The following is a 26522-nucleotide window of genomic DNA, read 5'->3' on the forward strand; positions in this document are numbered from 1 at the left end:
CATGGCCTTCAAATAACCTGCATCAGGTCCAAAGCTCTTAACCTGAGACCCCAGGCCATTAGAGTTTGTCACTCATTTTGTGAGATCAATTTAATGAATCAGGACCAGGATTTAGGAAAAAGAAAAAGAAAAAAATAAACAGAATGGGGTAGAATAGAATAAAAGAATCAGTGTATTATGCTTGGGAAGAGTAAGTATTGTTTCATGAACTTTTGTTTCTGTCACGTGTGTATGTGAACTGGGTTGCGCTAAAATCTGTTTGTTATTGTGGCAGTCAGCATTTGAAAAACACTCTCATTAGAGCCATCTCCACCAATTCTTGCCTCTGATTTAAATTCTGATCTTCAACATCCTGCAAGGCCAAATCTAGTCTCTTACTCTTCAGGAAGTCTCAACTGATCCTAGTCAGCCTTTCTCAGTGTTTTCATGTTTTTGTTTTTTATTAAGGTACAATTCACGTAACATAAAATAAACCATTAACCATTTCAAAGTGTACAATTCAGTGGCATTTAGTACATGCACAGTGTTTTGCAACTGTCACCTCTATCTAACTAGTTCCAACATATTTTCATCATCCCACAATCTTTTTACTCCAGAGGAACCTTTGAAATGATTTTCAGGTCTTGGGGAACTCCTGCATAAAAATGATTTCTATAGACCATGGTACCTTAGCATGATCCATGAGTTGTAGATGTAGTGATTCAATAATAATTGTCTTTTTGAGTAAAGAGTAATAGTTTTCTGTGGATTTGTTGATTTCAGCAAATTAATTCACCTAGTCTGTGTGGTTTGCTTTGCTCACAAGGGATCTCAACTCTAACACAAGTGGGAGTGTACTAGGGGAAACTGTCAAGGGTTTCTTTCTTGTATTGTAAAATTTCCTACTTGATTTCTCCTCTTTTCTTCTTGTTCAAGTAGGCCTACAAATCCTCTCAGAGTTTCTACTGTAGAGGGTGCCGTAAGGTATGAAATGTGGTATAATGGCATGAGCAAGAGTAGTTTTCTCCCTTATTTAAAACAAAAAAATGACTTTTAGCCAGGTTTTCTTTTTCTTTTTTTTTTTTTTTTTTGTGATATGCGGGCCTCTCACTGCTGTGGCCTCTCCCTTTGCGGAGCACAGGCTCCGGACGCGCAGGCTCAGCGGCCATGGCTCACAGGACCAGCCGCTCCGCGGCATGTGGGATCTTCCCGGACAGGGGCACGAACCCATGTCCCCTGCATCGTCAGGCGGATTCTCAACCACTGCGCCACCAGGGAAGCCCTAGCCAGGTTTTCCTGAGAAACAAACAGGTAGTTAGCTTAGCTTTCCTTTCTTTCCTTTTCATACATTAAAAAAATTCATAAGACAGCATCTTACATTTCTGTTAAATAACTGTTTTAATCCAAGGTGGGATTTACTTTTCCAAAAAGTAAGTTCAGTTGATTTAATTTAAATTAAGGTTATAAATTCATTTTAATGAATGCTGTTTACAACGTGAAAATATAGACAGTGATAAATAAGCAAAGCTATTAAAATCATATTGACAAAGCAATATGAATAAAAATAGAGCCTAAGACACAATTTTATGTGAGACCTAAAAATTAAGTTTTTTTTACTGACTGGCATGATCAGGCTCAAATATAGGCAGTTATACAATCATAATCTTAAGCTCCTTGTAGACCTATATACATAAGAATATAATTTTTTAAAAACTAAAAATAAAGAATAAAAATTAGCTCTTCAGTGTGAAACCAATGCTTGTATTCTGCCACATAGACATGTAATTCTGAGTCAAATTTGAGATAAGCACTCACAGATTTCATTTTCAACTGAAATGAGAAGATTTCTCACCTTTCTCTTGATACTTGTTAAACAAGGAAAGCTTTGCTTATACATGTGAGAAGTTGAAAACTGCAGCAAAATGCTCACTGCTTTCCTATGAATGGCAGGATCCTTGATTTTCATGTAAATTTGGAACTGGCCATAGGTGTATGTTTTATTTTATAAGAAATTGCTGAATAGTCTTCCTAAGTGGCTGTACCATTTTGCATTCCCACCAGCAACGAATGAGAGTTCCTCTTCTTCCGGATTCTTGAGAGCATTTGGCGCGGGCAGTGTTTTGGATTCTAGCCAATCTCATAGGTGTATAGTGGTAACTCAGCCTGATTTAAACTTTTATTTCCCTAATGGCTTAGGAATGATGTTGAAAATCTTTTCATGTGCTTATTTGCCATCCGTATATCCTCTTTGGTGAAATGTCTGTTTGTGTCTTTTGCCCATCTTTAATTGAGTTGTTTCCTTACTGTTGAGTTTTGAGAGTTCTCTATATATTCCGGATACAAGTCAGTTGTTGGATATGTGGTTTACAAATACTTTCTCCCAGTCTGTGGCTTGAAGTTTCATTCTTTTAAAACAAGGCTAGAAAATATGTATACATTTTTAAAGATAAAATACCACATGAATCCAAACTGATATTTGAAATGCTAAGTAAGGATTATAGGATTTTTATTTAACTTCTTTGATTCTTTACTTTTACTTACATCGAAAATCTTGATTCATAAGGACATTAACATAATTACTTGCTTTATCCTACCATAAATAAAAATATATATCCATATAATAGTTTTTGAGTAATAATAACATTATTATTAACAATTTGAATTTTGAAAATAGGTTAAGATTTCTTTGTATTTCTTATTGTTTTTAGGATTTATCCCCCTAGGAATGTATGGTCAAATTATTGGGTTTTAATTTCATTTAAGTATGGTTAAGTCACCAACTCATTACCCAGTTACATTGATTGTTGCATTTTGCTTTTCATTTTTAACTTAAAAAATTTTTGTTTTATTATAATGTAAAAGTAAAACATTTCTGTGGTTTCAGAGTCAAATTTACAAAGTAAGGTGCGTTCAGACAAGTCCTAGCTTTTCTCCCTGTCCCTTCAGTCTTGTTCCCTCCCTCACTCCCTCTAGAAGTAACATTTAAAAAAAAACTATTTAGCTTGGGTTATCCTTCCGTTTTTCTTTTTTAAAATAGCAAATTCTTACCTATATTTACATGGCCTCTTATTAAATAAATGGTAGCATACTCTACGTATTCTCTTGCACCTTCCATTTTTCGTTTTAACAGGTATATCTTGGAGATTTCTTAATAGTCGTATGCAGAGCTATACTCATCCCATTGGAATGTGTATTCCGTTTGTAGCTACATAGTACTCCATTGTGTGGACATACCATAGTTTGTTTAACTCATCCCCTCTTGATGTATAGTTGTATTATTTCCAGTCTTTTGCTATTATAAATAATGCTGAAATAAATAGCCAAAGTTGTGCTTCAGAAGAAACCATCAAAAAACTGAAAAGGCAACTACAGTTATTTTACAGGGAGAAAATAGTTGCAAAGCATATATATGATGAGGGATTTATATCCAGTATATATAAAGAACTCTAAAAACTCAACAATAAAGAGATAAATAATCCAGTTTAAAATGGGCAAAAGATCTGAGTAGACATTCCTCCAAAGACACTCAAATATCCAATAAACACATGAAAAGATGCTCAATATCATTAGTCATTAGAGAGATGGAAGTTAAAACCACAATGAGATATTACTTCACACTCACTAGAATGGCTATAACAAAACAGACAATACCAAGTGTTGGCAAGGTTGTGTAGTAATTGAAACCCTCTTATGTTGCTGGTAGGAATGTATAATAGTGCTGCTGCTATGGAAAAGTCTGCAGTTCCACGAAAGTTTAAACATAGAGTTACTATATGACACAGCACTCTTAGGTGTAGACCCAAGAGAAAAGAAAACATATGTCCACAAAAAATGTGTACATGAATGTTCATAACAGCATTATTCATAATAGCCAAAAAGTAGAAACAACCCAAATGTCCATCAGCTGGCGAATGGATAAACAAAATGTGGTATATCAATACAATGGAATATTATTTAGCCATAACAAAGAATGAAATATTGATACATACCACAACATAGATGAACCTCAAAAACATTATACCACAAGCGATATGCAAAAGACTACATATTGTATAATCCCATTTATGTGAAATGTACAGAATAGGCAAATCTATAGTGACAGAAAGATTAATCGTTGCCTAGACCTGTGTGGGGGAAGGGAGGAAGTGGGGAGCGACTGCTAATGGGTATGGGGTTTCTCTTTGGGATGATGAAAGTGTTTTGAAATTAGATTATGGCGAAGATTGTGCACCTTTGTAATTATAGTAAACTCCTTTGTATTGTATATTTTAAATGATTGAACTTTATGATAGACACAGTTTGCTTCTACATCTTGACTATTGTAAATAATGCTGCTATGAACATTAGGGTGCATGTATCTTTTTGAATTAGTGTTTTCATTTTCTTTGGCTCTATGCTCAGTTAAGGGACTAAAATATCCAAAATATATAAACAGCTCATGTAACTCAATATCAAAAAAACAAATAACCCAATTTAAAAATGGGCAGAAGACCTAAATAGACATTTTTCCAAAGAAGACATACAGATGGCCAACAGGCACATGAAAAATATGCTCAATGTTGCTGATCATCAGAGAAATGCAAATCAAAACTACAATGAGATATCACCTCACACCTCTTAGAATGCTGTCATCAAATAGAACACAAGTAACAAATGTTGGCAAGGATATGGAGAAAAGGGAACCCTTGTACAGTCTTGGTGGGAATGTAAGCCACTATGGAAAACATGGAGGTTCCTCAAAAAAATTAAAATTAGAACTACTGTATGATATATAAATTACACCTCAGTGAAACTGTTAAAAAAAATAAATAGCCAAAGAAAGGAGTTGGTGGTGGGGAATTGCTAGACAAACAATAGGTGTTTACTGTGCCAGATTACAGGATGGTTTTGATTTAGTTTTCTGTTACTTGTTCCTGGTAACTATTGAAATATCCTTGAAATCACATGATTTCAGACTGGGCCACTTCTTGAAGCTTCTATTCATAACTTTGGAAATGACATAAAACTCCATTGCTATTCCTAAATGTTAATTTGCATTTCAGAAATTAGAGTCACTTTGCCTATTCAGGGATCAAGCACCTAACTTTAGTCTTTTTTGTATTATGTCCTGAACTTTATAGCTATGTCACTTAGGATACTCAGATTCTTTTTCTTTCCCCATTTTGCCATCTTCAGAATGTTGGCTTTACTTTCTTAGGCTTGTGACCTCATGGTTGCATGATGGTTGCCTCAGTTCCGGACATCACAACTTATTACAACAGTGTTCAAGACAAGCAGGAAGGAGGGGTGGGGGAAGGCTCTTATATCAGAAAACAAGATGTTTCCCAGTCCCCCATTAGGTTTCTACCCTACATCTTATTGGCTAAACTTGAGTCACATGGCTATCTTTTGCTACAAGGGATATTGGGAGCTTGATTTTTCACCATCTATTTTTGGAGCTGGGAAAGGGAAAAGGGAGCAATTAATGGCTATTGGGAACCAGGAAACTTTGTTTGCCACACCAGCCACAGACTTAAACCTGTGAGTCTAGATGCTCTCCTCAGCCTTAGCATCCCTTTCTTTAAAATTTTTTTTTTTTAATTATACAAGTAACACAAGTATATTATCATTGTAAAAACTCAAACAATACCATTCTTTCTTAACAATCTTCTTTTTCATAATGGAAAACAAACCTAACACTCCAGTTAAACCAGTAAGCTCACTGTCTGTCCTTTGAATATATTTTGGACTTTTCCATTCAACTATTGGTTTACTTGCCCCCTTCCCCAACAGCATTCTCATACCTCTTCCTCTTCCCATCTAGATCCTAGTCTTCCCTCGAAACCTGGCTGTAATCCCCCCTCCTCATTAAAGCCTTCCCTGATCATCTCAGCAAGAGCCATCTCTCTGGCTCCATAACCCTGAACACTCATATTGTCCAGACCACTCATTTACTGGCTTATTGGCTGTGTTGTGTTTTGCATTCTTTATGTGTGGTTGTAACATTCCTCAGCTGACTGAGAAACTAGGATTGAGGCCCTTTGGGTTGCCCTTCCTTACCCAGGGCAGGCCATGAATAGGTGCCTGTCGATTGCCCCTGTCTACCTGTAGCAGCCATGCCTAGAAACTAGCAGGGATAGACACAGTTTGGGAGAATCATCTTTGGAATGCTTCTCACTAGTGTTTTCCACTGCTGCTGTGGGAAAAAATATTTATTTTAGCAAGAGTGAATATAAAGGAGGAAGAAAGGCATTTGCTTTTGTGACTTAAATCGGCGATAAGCCTCTCAGGATGCGTGGTTTATACAAAGCAGCCAGGACAGCCTGAAGATGTCACCGTGCAAGTTGTGACTCAAAGACTCTCTGTGGCCTGTTGTGCCATGAAGTGGGAAGCTTCTCTTTTCCTTGTTGGCATCCAGTTTGGCTTTTTCTGGAGGCAGATTTTTCTCTGTGCATTCATCAGGCAGGACCCTTTAGCAGACCAGTCTCCCAAGAACAGGATTCCAGATACGCACTAGTGCAAATGTAAAGGGACTTCTTCGGTCATTTCCTGAGTTTATCCTGTTCCTACAGTTGTAGAAAGGGCAGAGCCAGCTTTGTAGGGGGGGTTCCTCAAAGCAAAAAGAAGGGAGAGGTAGGCATTTTCACTCCCTCATTAACCAGGCCCCAGGATGCCAGAATTTGACCTGGGAACTACACTGTAACAAAGTGACAAGCTTGGCCAGTTGAAGGCCAAATTCTTTGATTTCCTAACTATGTATTTGGCATTCCAAAGAAGAGAATGGTAGCAAACTGCTAGAGTCTGGGGGGAGACCAGGTCAGTTCACATGGCTTAATGGTTAATTTAGACCACCTTTTCTTCTTCACTTGTGTTTGGTAATTGAAACAGAGATGTTTGTTTTGTCATTTATAGGACTATCTTCAGATCATCTCATTTCTGTGAGACTTCAGTCATTCATTGCTCATCTGTATTCATGTTCATACTTAATACCTTATGAAAGGCACCTGAGTAGAACCTCTCCTAGTTACTGAGGAAAGTAAACCCTCTCTTTCCTTTTATTGTTAATTGAAATTTTTATGGAGATACTTGTACATTTACATGCAGCTATAAGAAATAATACAGAGAGAGATCCTATGTACCCTTTACCCACTTTCCCATTGGTAACATTGCAAAACTGTAGTATAATAGTGCAACCAGGATATTAACATTAATATAATATGCCGATCTTATTCAGATTTTCCCAGTTTTACTTGTACTCATTTGCGTTTGTGCATTTTGTGTATACAGTTCATCACATGTGTAGATTACTGTGACCACCATGACAGTGAAGATACGGAACAGTCCCATTATCACAAGGATCCCTCCTGTTGCTCTTTTATAACCACACTTACCTCCTTCCCATCAACCTCTGCACCTCCCCCAACCCCGTCTTGCTGTTCCTCACCACAGCCTAATTCCTGTTCTCTATATCTAAAATTTTATTACTTTGAAAATATTAGATAAATGGAATCATAAAGTATGTACCTCTTGGGATTTTTTTTTCACTTGGCATAATTCTCTGGAGATTTATCCAGGTAGTTGTGTTTATCAGTTGTTCATTTTATTGCTGAGTAGTATTCTGTGTATGTACCACAGTTTCTTTAACCATTTACCTGTTGAAGGATATCTGGGCTATTTCCAGCTTTTGGTTGTTAAGGATAAAGCTGCTAGCAAACATTCATGTACAGGTTTTGGTGTGGACATGTGTTTTCATTTTCTGGGATAAATGCCCAAGAGTTCAATTGCTGGATCTTACGATAATTGCATGTTTAGTTTTATAAAAAAACTACCAAACTGTTTTTGAGAGCAAATGTACCATTTTACAGTCCCAGCGACAGTGTATGAGTGATCTAGTTTCTCTGCATCCTAGTCAACATTTAGTGTTGTCACTATTTTTCATTTTAGCTGTCTGATAGGTGTGTAATGATATCTTATTGTGGGTTTAGTTGTCACTTCTGTGATGGCTAATGAGTTGAGTATATTTTCATGTGCTTATTTGCCATCTGTATATCCACCTTGGTGAAATGTCTTTTTATGGCTTTTGCCTGTTTCTAATTGGATTGTTTTTTTAACTGTTGAGTTTTGAGAATTCTTTATACATTCTAGATACTAGCCCGTTGTCTAAGATGTGGTTTGCACATATTTTCTTCCAATCTATAGCTTGTCATTTTGTCCTGTTAACTGTCTTTTGCAGAACAAAAAAATTTCAAATTTTGATGAGCTCCAACTTATCGATTTTTTTCCTTTTATGGATCATGCTTTGATACTAAGTCTCTGCTCAGCCTTCGATCCTGAAGAATTTTTCCTATCTTTTTTCCTAAAATTTTTGTAGTTTTACACTTTCTGTTCAAGTCTGTGATCTGTTTTGAGTTAATTTTTGTATAAAGTGTGAGATTTAGGTCAGGGTTCATTTGCTTTTGCCTATGGATATTCAATTACTCCAGCACTATTTGTTGAAAAGGGTATCTTTCCTCCACTGAATTGCTTTTACACATTTGGAAAAAATCATTTGAGCATATTTGTGTGGGTTTCTTTCCATGTTCTCTATTTTGTTCCATTGGTCTATGTCTATCCCTCTGCCAATGCCACCCTGTTTTTATTACTGTAGTAATATAGTAAACCTTAATATCAGGTACAGTGATTTTTCCCACTTTATTTTTCTTTGTCAAGATTCTTCTTTGTCTAGGGTCTGCACCTTTCCACATGAATTTTAGAATAAGTTCATCTAAGTGTACAAATAACTTTGCTGGAATTTTGATAGGAATTGTATTAAACTTAGATCGATTAGTGGAGCATTGGCATCTTTACTATGTCGAGTCTTCCAATTCATGAACATGGTATGTCTCTCCATTTCTTTAGGTTATCTTTGATTTTTTTCATCAGCATTTTGTAATTTTCAGCTTACAGATCCTGTACATGCTTTGTGTTTTGTTTTCTTTGGAGTGATTGTAAATGACATTATGTTTTAAATTTCAGTTTCCTGTGTTCATTGTTAGTATATAGTAGTGTGAGTGATTTTTTATGTTGATCTTGTACCCTGTGGCCCTGATGAACTCAATATTAGTTTTAAGAATTTTGGGGGGGCTTCCCTGGTGGCGCAGTGGTTGAGAATCTGCCTGCCGATGCAGGAGACATGGGTTCGTGCCCTGGTCCGGGAAGATCCCACATGCCGCGGAGCAACTAAGCCCGTGAGCCATGGCCGCTAGGCCTGCGCGTCCGGAGCCTGGGCTCCGCAATGGGAGAGGCCACAACAGTGAGAGGCCCGCATACCGCAAAAAAAAAAAAAAGAATTTTGGGGGTAAATTCTGTGGGATTTTTAAAATATAGACAATCTTGTCACCTACAAATAGAGACAGTTATATTTCTTCCATTCCAATCTGTATCCCTTTTACTTGTTTTTCTTGCCTTATTGCAGTGGGTAGAACTTCTCGTAACATGTTGAATAAGAGTGATGAAAGCAGATATTTTTGCCTTGTTCCTGATCTTAGGGGAAGTACATTTAGTCTTTTACTATTAAGTATGATGTGAGTTGTAGGTTTCTTATAGATGCTCATTATCAAGTAATTCCCCTCTGTTCCTAACTTGCTGAGAGTTTTTTAAAAAAATCTTGAATGGGTGTTGGATTTTGTCAAATGTGTTTACCTGTATCAACTGATATGGTCATTTGAATTTTCTTCTTTACTTGTTGATATAGTGGATTACATTGATTGCTTTTTGAATGTTGATCCAGCCTTGCATAATAAATCCCCCTTGGTCATAGTATATAATTCTTTTTACACATAGCTGGACTTAATTTGCTAGTTTTTTGGTGGAGGATTTTTGCATCTACATTCATGAGAGATACTGGTCTGTAGTTTTCTTTGATTGAACTGTGTTATCTAGTTTTGGTACCAAGATAATACTGACTTAATGAAATGAAGTGGGAAGAGTTCTTTCCTCTTTTATTTTCTGGAAGAGATTGCATAACATTGGTGTTAATTCTTGTTTAAATATTTGGTGAAATTCTCCAGTAAAGCCAGCTGGGCATAGGAGTTTCTTTTTGGCTGTTAGTTAAAAATCCAGGCTCTTTAAAAGTTATAGGACTATTTAGATTATTTAATCTTCATTGAGTTTTGTTAGTTTGTGGTTTTGATAAATTTATCCACTTTTATCTAAGTGTTTGAATTTACATATGTAAAGTTGGTCAAAATGTTCCCTCATTATCTTTTTAATGGCTCTAGGATCTGTGAGGATAACCCCTGTTTCATTTCTGGTATTGGTGATTTGTATCTTATCTCTTTAAAATTTTTTTTCAGTCTTGCTAGAGATTTGTCAATTTTATTGATATATTTTTTGAAGAACAAGCTTTGTATTTGATTGATTTTCTCTGTTGTTTTCATCAATTTCATTGATTTCTGCTCTAATTTTTGTTGTTTCCTTATTTATGCTTGCTTTTAGGGTATTTTACTCATCTTTTTCTAATTTCTTGAAGTAGGAACTTAGGCTGTTGACTTGAGATCTTTCCTCATTTCTAATATAATTATTTAGTGTTATAAATTTCCCTCTCAACACTGCTTTAGCTGCATTCCACATATTTTGGTATGTTGTATTTTCATTTCTTTCAGTTATATCTATTTTTAAAAGTTTCTTTTGCAATTTCCTCTTTGACCCATAGACTATTTAGAAGTGTGTTGTTTAATTTCCAAGCATTTGGAGATTTTCCTGCTATTTTTCTGTTATTGATTTCTAGTTGATTCCATTATCAAAAGAATATAATCTATATGATTTTCATTATTTTAAATTTGTTGACATTTCTTTTATGGCCCTGAATATGGTCTGTCTTGGTGAATGTTTCATGCACACTTGAAAAGAGTTTGCATTCTGCTGTGTTGGGTGGAGTGTTCTATATATATTAATTAGGTTTTGTTGGTTGCTGAGAGGATTGTAGAAGTCCCCAACTATAATTGTAGGTTTGTCTATTTCTCCTTTTAGCTCTGTTGGTTTTGCTTCATATATTTTGAGGTTCTGTTGTTTTGTGCATACACATTTTTTTTAAATGAATTTAATTATTTATTTATTTTTGGCTGCATTGGGTCTTCATTGCTGCGTGTGGGCTTTCTCTAGTTGTGGTGAGCGGGGGCTACTCTTTGTTGTGGTGCTCAGGCTTCTTATTGCAGTGGCTTCTCTCATTGCAGAGCACGGGCTCTAGGCACACGGGCTTCAGTAGTTGTGGTGCATGGACTTAGTTGCTCCACAGAATGTGGGATCTTCCCGGACCAGGGCTCGAACCCGTGTCTTCTGTATTGGCAGGTGGGTTCTTAACCAGTGGGCCACCAGGGAAGTCCTGTGCATACACATTTAAGTTTGTTGTGTCTTCCTGGTGGATTGATTCTTTTATCATTATGTAATGTCCCTCTTTTCTCTAGTAATTTTCTTTGCTCTGAAGTCTAGGTTATCAGATACTGATATAGCCATTCTTGCTTTTTTAAAATTAGTGTTTCCCTGGTATATTTTTTTCCATTCTTTTACTTCCAACTGACCTATATATTGAATTTGAAATGAGTTTCCTGTGTACAGCATGTAGTTTGTCATGCTTTTAAAATCTACTCTACAAATCTCTATCTTTTGATTAATGTATTTAGATCATTTACATTTAAGGTGATTGATTTGTTAATGCTTGTGTCAGATATATTATTATCTGTTTTTTGTTTCTTTGTTTATCTTTTCTTACCTTCCTGTGGGTTGCTGGGACTTTTTTTAGGATTCTATTTTGATTTATTTATAGTGTTTTTGAGTATCTCTCTTAGTATAATTTTCATAGTGGTTGTTCTGGATATTGCAGTATATATATGCGACTTCTATAGACTTTGGTCTATTACTATCAGTGTTTTACCACTTCAAATGAAGTATGGAAACCTCACTTTCATTTAGGTACCTTTAACGTTTCCCACTTTTAAATATCATTGTCTTGAGTATCAAATTATGTTATAATTTTTGTTTTAATCCTTGATCTTGTGGCATCAGGGACTGTTGATGCAGATGTTCAGATTCCTAAAACACACCTAGCACAATTACACAGTCACCACCCCATCCTACCATTGGGCTTCCATCATCCACTTACCTCACAGCTATGGGAAAAGGCTGCCTCTGTCCCTGAAATTCTTTAGCAATTCATGAAGTATAGTTGGAAGCTGTGCTGCCCTTCTATCTCACCCCTCCACTCTGACCCAAGATTTTTTAATCCATAGGTCTTACCCTGAGTGGCCCATGGTTCTTAAAGCCCACAGATTCTTTGCTGGGGGAGAGGGAGGTCAGATGTGACTGTTGTACTGTGTTGCAGGTGCTTTGTTTCTTGGTGCCACTTTCTTTGACCATCAATTTGCATCAGATGCTAGTATAGCCAGTATGTTATTACAGGAGTGCTGAACTTGGATATTACAAGGAGCTTACTTCAGTCTACATACTCCCAATGCGTGTGTGCGTGCACACGCACACACACACACACACACACACACACTCATGAACCTCTATCCCATGAACAACTCTCTGGTTTTACCTTGACATAGGCTTTCCTCCATAACATTCATAAGGCAGTTATTGGGACAGATCATGAACTTGTGGTTTCCGCCCCCAGATGCACTGCTAATGTGTATACAACTCACAGCTGCCTTTGGCTTTTCTATTCTTCTAGTCTTATCAGTAGAATCAGTTGTCCCTCTCCATAAATTCTAGAATTAATCTCAAACATATCCCTTAAGTCAGTGAAGGTAATAAACTTTACTAATATTTGTTGTGCTCAAAGTTTGAGAAGATATTTATTTTTCTCAATGTATAAAGAAAATTATACTTTAGATAGGTCACTTAATAATCTTATTCTGTTTTTTTAAAAAGGCATTAGAGCACAGCTTTTAAAGACTAAGTGCATTAATTTGTAATGCTTTATACTGCAAGTAATGGAATACCTGACCAATAGAGGCTTAAACAAGTAGGGATTTATTTTCTATAACCAAGCAGGAAGTCTGGAGGTAGGTGGCTGCTGGCATACATTTAAAGGCTCAACTTTGAGCCAGCATCTCTGCAATCCTCCTCACCTTCCTGCCATGATCCCAAGGTGGCTGCTGCAGCTCCAGGCATTATGTATACATCTCAAGGCAAGAAAAGGTGAGCTAGGGGCAGCATCACCTGCATTTGTCCCGTGACTCAGGAGGACAAAAGCCTTTTCTAGAATCCCAGAACAGAATTCTGAAAAGGAGGCTGAGGAAACAAGTGGAGTATTTAGCCTTTTCTAGCTTCTAAATGGAGATGCAAGGGAGAAGGAATTTGGAAATGGATGTACTAATCAGCTACAATGAGCCAGTGATGTTAACTGACTTTGGGGGAAGTCTTTAGAATTCTTTTGATTGGTACTTTGAGTTGAATTATTTAGAGGAAAAAAACAGGACATTGTTTTCTGAGGAAGGGGCTGCACATCTTTCTAGATCTTATCGATTTAATTTTATTTTTTACTCTACTGATTTAAATACATTATTAAGTATATAAAACCAGTCTTGTTATATTGACTTGAATGACTAAGATTCATGAGCACAACATTTTTTCAAGTTAGGTTTGGAAAAAGAGGAAAATTAGCTTAAAAATGTTTGAAGTTTTCTTTGACATGACTTTTTATCTTTACATTTAGGGCTTCTTTTTGAGTGATTTAGCTTTATTAATAACTAATGATAGCTTTCATGCTCTTATGGTCCTGAGCTCTACCCAAGGCAATTTTGTTGTTATTTTCTCTGGGAGGTTCACGGTATTTGCTGAATGACTTCTTTTTCTCTGTAAAAGTACAGAAAAGAAGAAAAGAGAAAATGAATTTCTGAAATAAGTATGCTGTGAAGGGAGAGGAAAAAAAACCTATTCATGGAGTGGAAGCAAACTAGTCTCAAACCTGATCAGGCAGAAATATCTAAGAGTGATAGTTTTAGGTAATTCATAATTTCCATAAGCCTCAAAAAGTAGTTAGAAAAGTAAGTGTTGTTAATATATATTAAAATATTAAATATTAACTGGCTTTCTTCAGGCCCTAAATTTTTAGTAACTTCTGTGACTGTAAAAGGATATCTACAGTACTCTCTAATACCTGTTCTGCTTTTAAGGGATTGAGCCCAGGTACAATTATCTGATCTATTTCCTCTCTTCCATGTCATGGTGGTCATTCTCATTATTATGTTTGTCAAAAGCAAAAGTAGTAATTCTACCCTGATGACTTAAACAAGAGGAGATCTATTCCTTTTCTCTAAGAGAGCACAGACAATGCAAGGCCTAATGCCTAAGGGCTCAGGCATTGAATTTTCATCCTGGATTCACTATACTAATTGACTGACCTTGGACAAATTACTTAAACTCTGTTCCTGAGTATCCCCATCTATAAAATGGGGATAATGATAAAGCATACTCAGAGATTTGCTCTGAAAATTAAAAGAATTTAGTGCTTCTAAAGTACTTAGTGCACTGCTACACATGTCAGCTTTTATGGCTATGATAATGATATTCACATCTGCAAAGATAGGCTTCTAGCTAATGGTGGCCCTAATGAGCTGTCAGGTTCTTACCAAGTACCTTATTCTTCTTGCCTTTGTCATGTGGTTGTCAAGCATCTGGGCTTTGGACGCAGTCTAGATAGAAACAAAGAAACAAAGAGACTCAGATGTGCTGAAGCTCTAAAAGAGAGATTATAAATGGATAAACAACTCCTGATACTGATGACTGTAACCTGCTTCTCAGTTTGGGTTAGCTTTACGGTTTCTGTAGTCGCCCTGGCAACTTACTGATTATTTATTAATCAATCCAGTCATGTGATAAAATTGCTCTTCCAATCTTTAGCAACAAGGAAGGGATGGTGGTACCAGCTATTAATTTGATGTGAAACATCAAAGAGAGTCTGGATTTGGCTGCTGCCTTTCCAGTAGTGGTGCCATAAGTGGGATGGGACCCAAGGAGTTGAGATATCAAGGAACACTGGATCTGTGGATAGTATGTTCCTGATTTTATCATTTGCTAAGATATTTGCCTAATTTCTTTGGACTGAGACTGAGCACCATTTCACAGTTACTAGGGCAAAGGGCAGGTTGACATGTGATCCTAAGAGATTATAATGGCAAATCTCAAATTTGTGTGTGTGTGTGTGTGTGTGTGTGTGTCTGTGTGTGTATTGGGAGGGGCAAACATTTGAAACAGGTGCCCTATGGGCTTTTACATCATACCAAACAAATCCTCAGGCAATTAGCTTCTGAGGTATAGAATTTTGAATTGAAATTTCAAGTTAGAAACGGAATTTTGCATGCTGTGCTGGTGAGAATAACAATAGAAATTGACATTACTGAACTTTAAAGAAGCATATGTGTATTGTTGATTTTGGGGGTTTGAATGTGTTACACAAACCAAGAGTTTGGGGAAGGATTTAGTAATAGTTCCTTTCATGTTAAAAAATATTTAATAATTTGGTCTGGCTGATTTGATTTTATTTAGCAAAAGAATTGGAAATATTTAACAAGTATCCAGCTTATACTCTGCATAGAGAAATTGCTCATGAATTTAGCAGGAACTTGATTGAACTACCTTCTGAATTTTACACATTGTGGTTTCTCTTCAATTTTCATAGCGTTGATAGAGCTTATGTTTAAAGGAAAAGGCCCCATTGTATGGTATACTTAGTCATTGTCACTAGCTGGACAAAAAGGTACTGACAAGAGTTCATAGCAGTTGTGTATGTGTATGGTTGGTGGGGGGGAATCCCTTTACTTCTTCCAGTCCCTTCTCTTTCCCTTGCTGCTGTGAGGGTGACCAGGAAAGGGAAGGCCAGCCTTGCTGAGGGCTCTTCAGGTTCAGTCCACTCCTTTAGTTTCTTTCAGAAATTTCAGAGGTGAGAATCTCAGCCAGTGCTGTTATGACCATGCTTGGGAGCTGTAGCAATATTAGGCTAAGGAGCCAATATATATAAAATATATATTGCTAATATATATTTATTGTCTAATATAATAAATATATATTAGCAATATTAGGCTAATTATTGCTTTTTCTGCTCTCCCTCCTACCCCTTCTAAAGTGGAAGGGAGGCTGGCATAAAACTTGCTACTCCGAGTGTGGTGTGTGTTTGTGACATTGGGAGTCTTTAGAAACTTATATAACAATATGACCTTGCCATGATATCCAAGGGTGTGATTTAGTGGGCTTGTAAGTTTTTATGTCTTTGTTTTTGTTTCAGTTTTTTATAATTAATTATATTGTATTTTATAAAAGTATGGGTCTGAAATGAGTTGGCAAAAGAAAAAAATCAAACTTGCCCTTCCTCAATAATAGTTTGAATGTCCTTGTCCTATAGGATGTCCCTTCCTTCCCATTCCTATTGTCTTCACCCTTGTGCAGGCCTTTCTCACCTTTTGCCGGCCTTTCTCACCTTTTGCCTGCTCAGCTGCACTAGCAGTTTGCCTCGTCTGCCTACTTCTCACCTCTCATTCCAATTCATCATTTTTTTAATGTGAGGTGCGAAGAGGTGAATTAATTATATTCCTCCATTTATGGCCCAATATCATCATTGATCTGTGCAAGGTCTCTCTCTTCTTTTACGTATTTTTGTTCCTCATCATTCCCAACCCCTAGTCTCGTTCCCTTTCCACTTTATATAGGCTTCCATACAGATGTCTCTGATGCACATTCTTGAATCTGCATGTGTTCTTAAAAAATATGTAGCATTATTTTTTGTTTTTAAAAGATGTATAAATGATATTGTATGCTACAGATACCATTTTTCACCCAACGATATGTTTTAAGGATCTGTTTTGCTATATGTACATCTGGTGCTATATGTCCTCCCCAAATCCATATATAGAAGCCCTAACCCTGCAGCGTAATGGTATTTGGAGATGGGACCTTAGGAGGTCATTAGGTTTAGATGAGGTCATGAGGGTGGGGCTCCCATGATGAAGTTCATGCCCTTATGAAAACGATACCAGAGAGCTTACTCTCTCTCTCACTGCCCTGTGAGGACACAGTGAGAAATTGGCAGTCTGCAAACCAAGAATAGAACCCTCACTGGGCAACTGAATTGGCCTGGCCAGCACCTTTATCTTGAACTGTGAGAACTGTGAGAAATCAGTTTCTGTTGTTTCAGCCTCCTAGTCTATGATATTTTGTTATGGCAGCCTAAGCTAATACATCTGGTTTATTGCTTCAAAGCAATGAAGTGAAGTGAAGTGAAAATCCACCATAGAGTACTTACCCATTGAACCATATTTTCTTATCCATTTCCTCAACATAAATATCTAGCTTGCCTCCAACTTTCCCAAAATAGTGGGTTGGACAAAAAGTTCATTTGGGTTTTTCCACAATGTTACAGGAAAACCTGAACGAACTTTTTGGCCAACCCAATACCATTGCACATTCTCATATATGTCCATTTATTGGCTACTGTGAGAATTTCTCTGAGATACATATCCAGGAGTGGGATTCTTGAATCATAGGGAATACACATCCTTAGTTTTGCCAAGTAGTACCACATTGCTTTCCAGAATGGCAGTTAACTCTCCCATCAGCAAAGCATTAGGGTTCCTATTTCCCTCCTCTCCTGTCTAATTCATCCTATTCCTCCAGGCCCAAGGCAGTATCCAGCTACCTGCAGGACCTCAACACTACTACTCCAGCCCATCAGTTTATGGCTCTAGGTAGATAAACTTACCAGAGCTTAGGGTCAATGAGCTTAGATTCAGATGCAGGCTCCACTAGTTACCATATAACTGTGGGTGTGCTAGCCTACTTGTCTCTGCCTTGGCTTCCTCATTGGTAAAATGGCAGTGATAATGCATATCAAATAGTTTTGTGATGGTAAAATTAGGTAATGTATATAGAGCGCTTAGTAAAGGGTCTAGGTTGTAGTAAGTGGTCGAAAATGGTAGCTGTACTGCTTCCTAGTTGTTTTATATATATCTAAATCTTGGCTCATCAGCAAGAGAGTGGGTTTCCTCTTCAAGGCAGGGGTGGAGTTTTATGCTTGTTTTAAGTAGTGTATCTGGGGACTTCCCTGGTGGCGCAGTGGTTAAGAATCCGCCTGCCAATGCAGGGGACACGGGTTCGAGCCCTGGTCCAGGAAGATCCCACATGCCGCGGAGCAAGTAAGCCCGTGCGCCACAACTACTGAGCCTGCGCTCTAGAGCCCGCACTCCAGAGCCTGTGCTCCACAACAAGAGAAGCCATCGCCATGAGAAGCCCGTGCACCGCACCGCACCACAATGAAGAGTAGCCCCCACTCGCCGCAACTAGAGAAAGCCCACGTGCAGCAAGAAGACTCAACGCAGCCAAAAAAAAAAAAAAAAAAAAACTGTATGGAGCTAAAACATAATTTTAAGTAACGTGACTGGCACAAAGCTAGGAATATAGTAAATGCTTAACAAACATTTGTTGGTTTGACCTGAGGTGAGTTTGTGATTACTTGAAATTACTTGCTTTAAAAGAGGGAACACTGTTGTAAAATTCTGTGTTATTCCTCCATTCATTTTAACGAACCCAGCTGTTGCTTTGCTGTGGTGATGTGGGACTGACTTGTGGTAAACTGAATGTGTGTGTGTGGGGGGGGGGGGGGGGGGAGGGGGGAGTGGGGTGGTGGTGGAGGTTGTGGCAATGGATTCTCTGTGGGACAGAGCCAGGCTACAGGTCACCGTCCTAACCGCTGCCTCTAGCTTTCCTCCCGCAGCCTTCGAGCTGGGCTGTTCCTCTGCCCAGGGCAGCTGTAGTGGCCCCGGCTCTCCTAGGCAAGGCTGCTCAGGCTCTTCCCCATTCTTCCAGGCTGTCTTCACTACAAGAGGAAAAGAGGTCTTGTCTTTTCCTTTTAATATTGAGTATTTAATTTTTAGTTTTATTGAGGTATAATTGCCATATAACTTTATGAGTTGCAGGTGTGCAATGTAATGATTCGATAGTTGTATATATTGCAAAATGATCACAGTAAGTCTAGTTAGGTCCACCACCACATATAGTTACAATTTTTTTTTTCTGGTGATGAGAACTTTTCAGATTTACTCTGTTAGCCTCTTTCAAATATACAGTAATTATTACCTATAGTCACCATGCTGTGCATTACATTCCGAGGACTTACTTATTTTACAACTGGAAGTTTGTACCTTCAGATCCCCTTCACCCATTTTGCCCACTCCCCACCCTCCACCTCTGGCAACCACCAATCTGTTCTCTGTATCTAGGAGCTTGCTTTTTAGAATTGTTTCATTTGATTTTTTTTTAAAGATTCCACATATAAGTGAGATCATATGATATTTGTCTTTTTCTGTCTGACTTATTTCACTTAGTGTAATGCCCTCAAGGTCCATCCATGTTGTGGCAGGATTTCATTTTTTTATGGCTGAATAATATCCATTGTATATACATATATACACCACATTTTCTTTATTCATTCATCGTTAATGGCCACTTAGGTTGTTTCTGTGTTTTGGCTATTGTAAATAATGCTGCAGGTGGACATGTGGTACACATATCTTTTCAAATTAGTGTTTTCATTTTCTTTGGATAAATACCCAGAAGTAGAATTGCTGAGTCATATGGTAGTTCTATTTTTAATTTTTTAAAGAACTTCCATACACACCAATTTATATTCCCACCAACAGTGCACAAGGATTCCCTTTTCTCCACATCCTTGCCAACACTTGTTATTTCTTATCTTTTTGACAGTAACCATCCCAACAGGTGTGGGGTGATATCTCATTGTGGGTTTGCTTTGCATTTCCCTGATGGTTAGTGATGTTGAGCATCTTTTCATGTACCTGTTGGCCATTTGTACGTCTTCTTTGGAAAAATGTGTATTCAGATCCTCTCTCCATTTTTTAATCAGACTTTTTTTTTTGCCATTGAGTTGTATGAGTTCTTTATATATTTTGGATATTAACTCGTTATCAGATATATTATTTGCAAATATGTTACCTCATTTCATAGGTTGCCTTGAAACAAAATATTTTCAAACGTCCTTTCAGAATTCCTGCCAATGCATCATGCTTTGCAGGAGGCTATTGCTCTGGCGTATATAATCCTGGCAAAGTATAAAGTTCAAGCAGCAAATTCAGGATACTGGTTACCTCTGGAGAGGGAGGCAAGGGGCATGAACTCTGAGAGAGGGCTTTATTTGTTTGTTTCTTTTTTTTAAAAATATTTTAATTTCATTGGAGTATAGTTGATTTACAATGTTGTGTTCAGATTCTTTTCTCATATAGGTTATCACAGAATATTGAGTAGAGTTCCCTGTGCTATTTATACAGTAGGTCCTTGTTGGTTATCTGTCTTATATATAGTAGTATTTGTATGTTCATCCACAAGTATCATATATCACTCATATGTGGAATCTAATTTAAAAAAGATACAAATGAACTTATTTACAAAACAGAAACAGACACAAATATCGAAATCAGGAGCTTGGGATAAGAGAGTGCTTTAATTGTATCTGAAATGTTTTATATTTTATACACGGCTGTGGTGTACATGGATGTTCATGATATGATATGCATATGATACAAAAAATATTATATATCATAATAAATATATACAATATTTATTGTATCATATATCAAATATTATATTGTATTAACTTGAATCTGCTGCTTATTTCCATGCTTATATTATCCATAAATAATACTGTATTTTTGAATGTTTTCAGACTTTATGTAAGTGAAATGATCAAATTTTGTGTGCCTTTCTACTAGATTTTTTTTTTTTTTTTTTTTTTTGCGGTGTGTGGGCCTCTCACTCCCGTGGCCTCTCCTGCTGCGGAGCACAGGCTCTGGACGCGCAGGCTCAGCGGCCATGGCTCACAGGCCCAGCCGCTCCACGGCATGTGGGATCTTCCCAGACTGGGGCACGAACCCCCGTCCCCTGCATCAGCAGGCGGACCCTCAACCACTGCGCCACCAGGGAAGCCCTCTACTAGCTTTTTTTTTTGCTTGACATTTTTTTTAGATTTGTCCATATCGATGCATATAATTTTAGACCTCTGTATTAATATTAATATGAATTGAGGTATCTTTTTTGCTATTGATGGACATTTAGATTGTTTACTATTTTTCACTCTTACCAACACTGCTGTAACAAATAATCTGATCTATAGCTCCCCATGCACGGTGCAAAAGATATTTAGGAGTGGACTTGCTAGGCCTCAGGGCATATACACCTTTCACTTTGCTAGGTATTGCCATGTCTTTCCTCAGAGGGATTTTTCTGTTTTACTTTCCTACTAGCAGTGCATGCATGTTGGTGTTGGCTCACATTTTGCCAATCCTTGGTAGCATTATCTAGGCTTTGCCCTCTCTGCCCAGATCCTCAGAAAAGATGGGAGGGGAGTGGGGAAAAGGGAGGGCAAGGTTCTACAATTAGGAGGAGAATGTCAGCTCTGACGAATTTCCTGTGACATTTACTTTAATGAGGAAAAGATTTTATTCTCTGTTTTGATGAAAATAATATTTAGACTTCTGTGGGAAAACTGTTACATTTTTACTCTGAAGTAGAGGAGGGTTTTTTTTTTTTCCTGTTCACATTCTTGGCAAATAAGTAGAATAGACCAATTAGCAAGCTAATGTCCTAAATGTTCACTTGCAATAATAATTTTTAAATGTTTTAAAATAGCATGGAGCATTGGGTTTATTCTTATTGCTTTTCAAGGTTTTGAATTTGTTAAAATGAATTGAATTTAAAACGAGACACAACTTTATGATGAAGATTGATCATAATTATTTGCCACTCTGATTTGCATTTTGTAATGGGAAAATAAATGATGGGAAATGTGTTTACCTTTTCGAACAAGTAAGAAAAGTCACAAAGAGTAACTTTGGCCATTTTATGTTGTCTCTTGTGTTCACAGATGGGAAAAGAGAAATTCCACAAATCTCAACATTGGGGCTGTTGCAACAATGTTAGGATGCTGGTGAGTGAAGATAAACCAGGAATAGGTGGAGAACTGCTTCTCGGACAAAAGATAAAGCCAAAACATAGTGTATTTCCTAAAGGAATGGGAACTGATTCACCATCCTGGGTGGCTTTTGATAAACAGGGTAAGTCACATGACATTGGGAGAAATGCAGCCTTAAAATGTTACATGTACTAAATATTAAGTAGATGTGAGAAAATAAGAGTCCTCATTGTAAATGTGTTCATCTGAAATGACACATTCTAGAACAAAAGTACCCTAAACAAAGAAAAGTTATCCCTGCTCCTGTTTCTGACTAGGTATATTGGCTGCAGGATGCTTAATGTTCATCACCTTTCTTGGCTAATGCTTATCAACCTTTCTCTCATCTCCTGCCCTGGACAGGATAATGTCCTTCTATAGACTATAAGAGTCTGGTCAGACTGCCACTTTTGCTTAGTGATTGCCATTAACTAAATAATTTTGTTGGATTCTGAATGTGCCGTTGAATACAACGGGAAAATGCCTTCTCTTCTTTTCTCCATACTAATTATGGTTCCTCATCCCTGAGGACCATAGGGTGACATGGCATGAATTGCAGAAGTGAAGGAAAGAGGTGCCATTATTGGGTAGATCATGCATGGCTTCCCGTTAGCATCAATCTTATAGGTGTTTGCACATCATCATTCTAGAATATTTAATTTGCAAGGGTCAAAAAAAAGATTCTATTTTTACTTCTTGTGTCAAAAAGAGGATATTGACAATAGCGTAATCCACCACTGAATAAATAATGTAGGCCACCATATATGAAACTATTCTCTTGCATTTAAAGTTGAAAATTAATTTTATTTCATGTTTTTCTCAGTATTTAATATGTGCCTTTCAAGCCTATTTTATAGCCCTTTAATTACTTATAAAATCATGTAGAATATTTCATGAAGTTGGAATAATTTTAGCTTTAAACTACTTGACAAAATGAAGAGCTTGCTCATTTCAGGCCTAACTAAATGCGACATAATTCTTTCAGTTATTTTGTTGGTCAACTTCAATTAAATATTCATTGAGCTTTAAATGAGACACTACGACTATGAAATATTTACGTGCTCTGATGAGATTGTGAACTACAGATTGGATCCTGGTTAATACCCAGAGCAAATTATAAAGCACTTTCTGCATTTGTGGTTCAACAAAACAAGTCAACACCTGTTAATCATTTTTCTTGAAAACGAGACACTTTAAACTCGTTGCCAGTTTTTCCAACAGCTTTTAATCATAGCAATATACCTAGGGTTCCATTCTCAAACAATACAAAGCAGAAATAAAGGCAGTTCTTTGGAAAGTGCATCAAAATTAATATTTGCCGTAGATGCTCTTGGTGCCCACCCAGACCCATGATAGGGGTGGGGCACCCCACCCCCACAGCTGCAGCAAGTGCTTTGGCAAACAACTCACACCTGTAACCCTCCATGGAGTGTTGCTCTTGGCCAATGGGCATTGCATCACCCAGAGAGGTAACCTGGGAGGTTACACTGGCCCCTTCATCACAGGACCGGGTAGCAAATGGCTGACTGATTTGTCAAGGGTAAAAGGCTGAGCTTCTTTGAGGTGGGACAGCTCTGTGTTGTGATTTAGGCTCACAGCCCCTTGTGGCGTTAAGCCTCGGCAAAGCTTCACGTGAGAATGCATCCTCACTTGGATCATGTCTCTTCCTTTGGCTGTTCCCCTCACTCCCTTACAGGTTTCTCCCAAGAGTATGCCCTTAATAAATCACACGCACCTAAATCCCTGTTTTAGGTTCTGCTTCTATGGAGCCCAACCTAAGACAATGTTCCAGTTTCTATCCATCATTCTAAAAGTGACCATCAAAATGCTCTGCTCAGGCCGACCATCAGATTACAAGCAGAAAAGATGCTATTTGCAGTCACGCAAAAGAGCCAGCATTTATCATCTTGCCTGGCCCTCATGGCAGACATTTCTAGCTATTTATCTTTTCTTCACTCTCCCCTTCATTCTTTTTTTTTTTTTTTAAACATCTTTATTGGAGTATAACTGCTCTACAATGGTGTGTTAGGGAGAGAACACTAGTTTTATTCAGGCTGGAGACGTGCCCACTTACAGGTGTTCATCTCCCCCAGGTTCCCTGCAGCTAGGGCTGGCTACTTGGCTCACTTCTAGCCAATGATATGTGAGTTAAGGTTTATTGGGTGGGGCTCCTGGGAAAGGTATTTTTCTAATTAAAGGAGTCAGGCTCAGCTGCTATGTTTTTCCTGCCCTTTGCCCTGCCTTGTTTTCCTCTCTGGAACTAGGACATAATTCCTTGGGGGCACATCAGCCATCTTGTGACTGCAGCAGAGATAAAGGGAATCTAGGGCCCCAATGGCATCATGCAGCCACTGTTTCAGGCCTGGGCTGTGTCTCTCCGGACTTCTTGTTAAATGAGAAAAATCAGCCCCTGTTTCAGAGGTTCTCAACCCAGGGAGGCGTCTAGAAATGTGTGGAGGTGTTTTAAGTTGTCACAATGACCTGGAGCAGCACTGGACTAGGATAAAGCAAGTGAGGCACTTGTCTTGGGTACAGAATTTAAGGGGCACCCCCAAAACTCAGTAATCTGCCAGATAATATTTTAATGAAATATCTTAAAAATTAATGCAAAAAATTCAGGTTGAATAAAATGCCAGCATGTTATAATAAAGACAGGATCAGTAACTGCCATGCTGAGCCATACTGGAGCCTGAGGCAAAAAGAAAAGTCAGTAGCACTGATTCCATATTTGTTTAACATGGTGGTATTTTGTTCATCATGGATTTCTGGCATTAGTTTCGATGTTTTAAATTGCCTCGCCCTAGGGCCAGACCTGACCCAGAGGTGCTGCTGCTATTTGAGTAGCTGGGGGCCAGCCTTGTATTTTACAACCTGCACCGTGGGGAACGCAACCCCCCCACCGGGCAGAATATTCTGCCTAAAATGCCAGTACTGCTCCCATTGAGAAACACAGTCCTAACTTGCTTAAAACCCTTGGCAGTGGGAGGATTTATGCAAACAGCCAAACATAATTTTGCCTGATACTGCACCTACTGCCCAAAGACTAGTTATTTCGTTGAATTCATTTAAATACAGGCAAGCACATATTCATTCAACCAGTTAGTTCCAGTCATCATCCCAGCACCTCTATCAGGAAGAAGCAAACATGGATGATTGTTCTCATTTTATAACTGAGGAATCATTGGCAAGAAATGGGGCAGGGGTCAGGGTTCTGATTGTGGCTTATTCACCTTATACGTCTGAGCCTGAGTTTCCTTGACCGTGATGTGGGGCTTGGCTAGCTGGTTGCTAATACCCCTTTACCTCTGGTAGTCTCTGCCTAAGTCTTGAGTCTTAGTCTGTGGCATGTAGTCTATGACTACAGGGAAATTCATCCTAGAACTGAGCCCAGACTCTGGATCTCCTCTCCTGGGGCTCTTTCTAATTACATCAGGCACCTACTGCTTCATTGTTGATTGAAGTTGGGCACTCAGTAGTTTACAATATGCCGCCGTTGCTATCGTTACCTGCTTTTATAAAAAAAAAAGTCAGACTAGTTAGAAATACTCAAATGACTGAATGTTTTTTAATGACTTTTATCTGGATGTTAAGCATCATTTACATAGACTCTACAATTATACACTCATTTCTCTTCATTTGTCAATGGCTCCTAGTTAGCCTAATTTGTTGGCTGATTTGCAAATGACTCTATTATAGTAAGTGGCAGGATAAAGGTTGATCCTATGGGGTATGCATACATTTAGAAATATTTCATTTTTTCCATCTACTGTATACATAATAATTATAATCAAAACTACTGACCACAGAATTAGAATTTTAATAACTGCATTCATTGACATTGAGTTTATGGTGAGCTGATTATTTAGTACTGTGTGGATCTCTATGCTTTGAACAATATGAAAATAAAAATTTAAAGTATAATTTGATCTCTTGGGTCACCTTGATGTATTTTTTTAATTGAACAAGTTGGTTTATTATTCCTTGCAGTGAGGGAAAACATATACCCTGAGTAACTGTGGGATGTCTAAGTAAGCAGGTGTTAGAAAAGACTTACTATAAGATTTGGGCTTGTGTTAGGTAATTTTGGAGAGGATCGAAGGAAGTGAGGCCCTGCTCTGGGTTGGGTGCTCTCAGGAAGCGGGGGTACTTCTGTGATTGTGTATCTTTTTTAAAAAATTGAAGTATAGTTGCTGTACAATATTATGTAAGTTACAGGTGTACAATATAATGAGTCACAATTTTTAAAGGTTATATTCCATCCATTTACAGTTATTGTAAAATATTGGCTATATTCCCCATGTTGTACAATATATCCTTGTAGCTTATTTTATACCTAATAGTTTATACCTCTTACTCCCCTCCCCCTTCCCTCTCCCCACTGGTAACCACTAGTTTGTTCTCTATATCTGTGAGTCTGCTTCTTTTTTGTTATACTCACTAGTTTATTGTGTTTTTTAGATTCCACCTATAAGTGATATCATACAGTGTTTGTCTTTCTCTGTCTGACTTATCTTATTTAGCATAATGCCCTCCAAGTTCATCCATGTTGCTGCAAATGGCAAAAATTTTC

General features: G+C 37.7%; 1 protein-coding gene across 1 annotated transcript in view; it reads left to right on the forward strand.

Moving 5' to 3' along the window:
- Positions 1-26522, forward strand: part of LOC136793435 (EF-hand domain-containing family member C2-like) — a 71264-nt gene that overhangs the window by 6223 nt on the left and 38519 nt on the right. The window contains exon 3 of the mRNA XM_067023738.1: positions 21866-22055. Within this exon, the coding sequence (XP_066879839.1) occupies positions 21866-22055 (190 nt within the window). The remainder of the gene's footprint in view (positions 1-21865; positions 22056-26522) is intronic.

The sequence above is a fragment of the Kogia breviceps genome, chromosome X (genome assembly GCF_026419965.1).
Source record: "Kogia breviceps isolate mKogBre1 chromosome X, mKogBre1 haplotype 1, whole genome shotgun sequence".
NCBI classification, from domain to species: domain Eukaryota; kingdom Metazoa; phylum Chordata; class Mammalia; order Artiodactyla; family Physeteridae; genus Kogia; species Kogia breviceps.